Source organism: Rhineura floridana, unplaced genomic scaffold (genome assembly GCF_030035675.1).
Source record: "Rhineura floridana isolate rRhiFlo1 unplaced genomic scaffold, rRhiFlo1.hap2 scaffold_25, whole genome shotgun sequence".
Taxonomy (NCBI): Eukaryota; Metazoa; Chordata; class Lepidosauria; order Squamata; family Rhineuridae; genus Rhineura; species Rhineura floridana.
Window position 1 is genome coordinate 117,501 of NW_026902522.1, and position 5,000 is coordinate 122,500.

Genomic DNA, 5,000 nt, shown 5'->3' on the forward strand with positions numbered 1-5,000 from the left:
GTTTCCATTTTTCAGGCTTGCTTTTTGCAACTTTGCTTCGCTTGCTACATGTTGCAGACTTGTAATTTTGCTGGCTTGCTTTAGTTTCTTGCTGTTGTCTTGCTTTTCCCTCTACAAAGCTTGCAGAAGTTGCAAGCTTGACCATACAATCTCCGGAATCTGCTTCAGGATTTGTATCGAGCTGAGAGTATTCCCAGGCCTGGTCAATTACATCATTATTAGCAGTTTGGAGGTTGCAGTTTTCAGTTTGCACGCTTACTCTCTGCAGGGTTGCTTTTTGCAAGTCTTCTTTGCTTGCTTTTTGCAGGTTTGCATTTTGCAAGTCTGCATTTCGCGGGTTTGCTTTACTCTCTTTTCGCATGCTTGCTTTTTGCGTGCTTGCTTTTTCCTCTACAAAGCCTGCAGACGTTGCAATGCAACCCTGGGAATACAATAGAATTCCTAAAGGGAAATCAAACAAACTTAGAGACTTGTAAGAAAATCCATGCGTTACCTACCCCGTTATCTCTTAAAGATTCCAGAGATTGTATAATACATCTTGCATTTCTAAATTCATTTCTTTCATCTCATCTGTCGTTTTTATCTGCTCTTGTATAACTTCTTTCTTTTCTCCTGACTTTTCCTCTGTAATATACTGTACTGTAGGCTTAGGCGACTCTGTCTTCCGTACAAACTGAAGAATCTTAACGAGGTTGCTGGATAAAGAGGCTCCAGCTTGCACTCCAATCCTGTTTGGAGGTTCTTCTTTCTCCTCCCAACTCCCCAGTTGGCCTTCACCTTTTGGAGGGAGTTCTTTCTTTTTAACTCTCTCTCCTTTTCTCTGGCGAAGCTCTTGTTTGAGCTTTCTATCTATTTCTATGAGCTGTTTGGCCTCCATTTTGAAGTCCTTCCCTCCCCCAGCCGGGGGGAGGTTTGTTTGGGATCAGTAGGCCTCGTTGGGGAGGGAGGGGGGGGGGGGAAACCTACAGCTCCCCCACCCCACCCGTACGTCCCCCAAATACACAAGTGGTCTCAAAAGAATCCCCACAGTCTTAGGAACGTCCAGATACTATTTTTGAAGAAATTCAACCCCCCCCCGAAGGGGGTTAAAACCGCGCTCACTAGGGTTGCCAGGTTCAATCCCTGAGACCGATCCTGTATCTTTAGGAGAAGAGAAAGTCAGCCAAGTGCAGGTGTTCTTGCAACCCTGTAATTGGAAAAACCGCAAGGTGGAATTCTCCCTGCACAATTTTTAAAGATACAAAAGACCTCTTGGTTGCCAGGCCCAGCCTCTAAGAGATCTTCTGTATCTTTAAAAGTTGTGCCGAGGGAAGGGAGAATTCCGCCTTGTGGTTTTTTTTCCATTACAAGGTTGCAAGAACCACCTGCACTTGGCTGACTTTCTTTTCTCCTGAAGATGACAGGATCAGTCTCAGGGATTGAACCTGGCAACCCTAGCGCTCACCCAAGCCCTTCGCAGGAGCTCCGGAAAACCACGTCCTTCCTCCTTGCAAACAGGCTTCGGCTTAGGGAAGATTTTTTTCTTTTTTTAGGTAAGGTTTTTTATTAAAATTATTCATACTACTGGTCACATCCCGCACGCGAAAACACGTAACAATATCGCCACTCTCAGAATAACGCATCTAGCTAATACACATACTTTTCCTAACTAACCTAACACTAACACAAAATATTCATCTCAGCTCAGCTCTGTGTTATAGGAGGGGTCGACTCTGATGTCCACGGCCAGAATTTTCTCCGCTTCTCATGCGGCAATTTTTCTTTTTCAAATGAACTCAGTTCTCTTATTTCTGATAATATCGTCCTAATCGTACTTCCGGAACTGCATATGTTCTGAGTCTTACTTTCTTTTAACCGTTGCCAACATAAGATACTTAGAACAAATAAATTGACAATTCTTATCGTTGTCCAGGGTACCTTCCAGTAATTATTCACTACGTTGTTTTTATTTCTAGGTCTTTTCACTCCTTTTCTTTCTCTCGGGCCTTGAATTCCTTTTTCCGGTTCCGCTCCCGAAACAATAGTTTTCCCTCAAAAGGTCTGGCCAATCCAGAGTTTTAGCAATTATAGTCCACGTCTCTTTCGCAGATACACAGTCTTTAACAAAATGTGGAACGGTTTCTTTTTGTGTCTGCCCTGTTCTTACAGCTTCTTCCTGACACCTTAATCGTGGACAAGCTTGGTTAACATTGGCTAGCCACGGCGTATTTGCTTGCACGCTATAAATCTGATGAAAAAACTTCCATCTGATGTCCCATAGTTTATAAGGAATTCTTTGATCTTTCAAGAATTCCATCTGGTGTACAGGCTCTTTTAAATACATGGATAAATTTCCCCTTTTTACATTCTTTTCACATTCCGGCTGAAAACTATTTACTTCTAATAAATTCCTATACATTTTCTTTCTCTTCACTTTTGGTTCACACCTTTCCATTTTTATGATGCTTGCCCTTAATTTCCATTCTCTTACATTACTGTACATTTCAATCAAATAATCAGGTCCAAAACACTTCAGCGATGGTGTGATTTTATAATTGACCTTATCTTTCTTCCCACCATATTTTGGCCCAATCTTTAATTCTCCGGTGTTTGGCAAAAGCCACCAACCAAAAATGAGGTGCCAATTCTTTTCTTTCTACCTCTGCCCACTTCCCAAAATTATGACTAACAAAAATTGCTAAAAATTTGAAACCAATTGCTGTAAAATTTAGACCACCCTGTGCTACAGATTTGTACGCCTCTGCTCTTGCAAGGGGGAAATTAGCCGTTCCCCATAGAAACTTAAATGCCATTTTATTAATCTCTTTAACGATCCTTTCAGGTGGTGGGTAGACAGCTGCCAAATTACCTACTACCGGTACCAAGTACGTACTAACGTACATGGCTTTCCGATAAATAGAAAGATGCCATTTTTGGCCGCATTTGTATTTTTTCTTTGACTTGATCTCTCCACATGTTCCAATTATATTCCCACCCTTCCCATTTGACTGCAAAATAAATTCCTAATAATTTAACATGTGTTTGAATTTGCCCTTCCTCAGCTTCTGAATGTATTGCTTCATTTTTATTATTATTACTAATCAGATGTTCCAGTGGCATTACTTGTATATTTCCCTTAATGTTATTGGGCGATATCATAAAACTCTTTTGCATATTTAAATGACCACCAGAAGCCTGACCAAACTGTTCAAACAAATCTCTGATTATTTCTATTTCCTGTTTATCATTTACCAAGATAGATACATCATCTGCATTTTTGCCTCTTTCCCCCGGAACGGCCCCGATGGCGGCCCACAGCTTCGTTCTCTCACGGCATGCCCCCCCCCCCCCGTGTAGAAGCCTCCCCCCACCCCCCACCCCCCACCCCCGGGCGTCATGAAAGACCCAGTCCCCTGTTTAAAGCAGGGGTAACATCCGACGGGAGACCTGGAGGCTTCTCCACGAACCCGGACCTGGTGGCCGCTCGCGGCGGCGGGGGGGGGGGGGGGGTGCGTGCGTGCGTGTGGGAAGGAGAGGAGAAAAGGAGGAAGGCGTGATCGGGTTATTCTGGACCCCTCTTTCGCACCAAGAGGCTGGATACACGTGTTAGTGCTATAAGCAGTCGTTTACTCAGACGTTGCACAAAGTAAACAGAAGAGAACAGCAAACGCTTGATACAATGCAGTCCAAAGTCTATATACAGGATTTCTACAGCAGCACAGCCAGAGGTTCCGTGCGCCTTCGTCATCAGACTTGCGGCGTTTAACTCAGACAGCGAGCGCTCCGCGGGTGTTTGGAGAGATACGGAGAGCATCTGCACCCCTTAACCCTGCGCTGCTTTCCTTCTCTCATCGCTCCAGCACTCAGGATGACTCGGCGGGCGTGTTCCCAACCTTAATTAATCGCACCTGATGCTTATCTTAGCTTCTGTGGCTATTAACCCTTCACGGACAGAGTTCCTTTGTAAAACAAATACTTGCTCACATGCACCAACGAGGCGGTGGCGGAGTCCCCGGCGGAGCGCTGATCCGCACGCGCGCACGCACGCAGGGGGCGGCGAGTCGAACAGGAGGCTAGCTGCCCCCTCTCCCCCCCCCCCCCCCGGTAGACCTGGAGGGTGAGAGTTAGAGGGTGAGGGTTAGAGGGTGAGGGTGAGGGTGGACCTGGAGGCAGCTGCGGGAAAGGTGCTGGGGGTGGCGTGGGTGGTACGTATGGCCAGAGTCCTGGGGCAGAGCCCCGCTCTACCGAAGGCGGTCGGAGGAGGGTACGGAAGTCTGGATGGGGACGGATTCGCGGAGCTCGCCCGGAAAGGGCTCCAGGAGGTCGGCGTGGATTTCGGGAGAGTCCCGGTCGGCGCCTCGCTGTCCCCGCGCTCGGACGGCCGGGGCGTGCGCCTGCGGGTTCATGGGCAAGCGGCAGGATCCCCTGGACGAGCCCCTCGCCTGACGGAGGCGCCCGACGTCGGGCCGAGCGGTCGTGCGGAAGCCCCGCCAGGTAGGGGTGACGGATCGCCGGAGGTCGGCCGCGAAGGGTTCCGGCAGGTCGCCGACGGTTTTCGGGAAATAGCCGGTCGCCGCCTCTCGCTCCCAGCGTCCGCCGGAGCCACGGCTCGTCAGTGCGAGAAGGAGAAGGGCTCCAGGAGGCCGTCGTGGATTCCGGCAGAGAGCCGGTCGCCGCCTCACGCGGCCGTGGAAAGGCAGAGCCGGAGGACGCCCCTTGGAAGACGTCTGGAAGGCACGCGGCACGAGGTAGCAGCGACGTCTCGGCAGTGCTCGACGGAGAAGGGCTTTCAGGAGGTCGGCGTGGGTTGCGGCCGGAGAGAGACGGATGTCGTCCCCTCACGCTGCCGGCGTCCCCAGGAGCGACGGCTCGCCAGTGCAAGACGGAGACGGGCACCAGGAGGTCGGCGTGGAGTCCGGGAGAGAGCCGCTCCGGCCGCCTGACGCTGCGACGTGCGAAGGCTGACCCGGAGGCGCGCCGGCGAGTGCCGTTCGCAGCGCCGCTTCAACGGAGGCGCTAGG

At 49.6% G+C, this 5,000-nt stretch overlaps 1 protein-coding gene across 1 annotated transcript in view; it reads right to left on the reverse strand.

Moving 5' to 3' along the window:
- The window catches only part of LOC133375382 (collagen alpha-1(I) chain-like), an 8,732-nt gene that overhangs the window by 2,122 nt on the left and 1,610 nt on the right, over positions 1–5,000 (reverse strand). The window contains exons 2-3 of the mRNA XM_061606982.1: positions 4,822–5,000; positions 4,225–4,765 (exon numbers count right to left, since the gene is read on the reverse strand). The exon at positions 4,822–5,000 is cut by the window's right edge and continues 1,320 nt beyond it. Coding sequence (XP_061462966.1) covers positions 4,225–4,765; positions 4,822–5,000 — 720 coding nt within the window. The remainder of the gene's footprint in view (positions 1–4,224; positions 4,766–4,821) is intronic.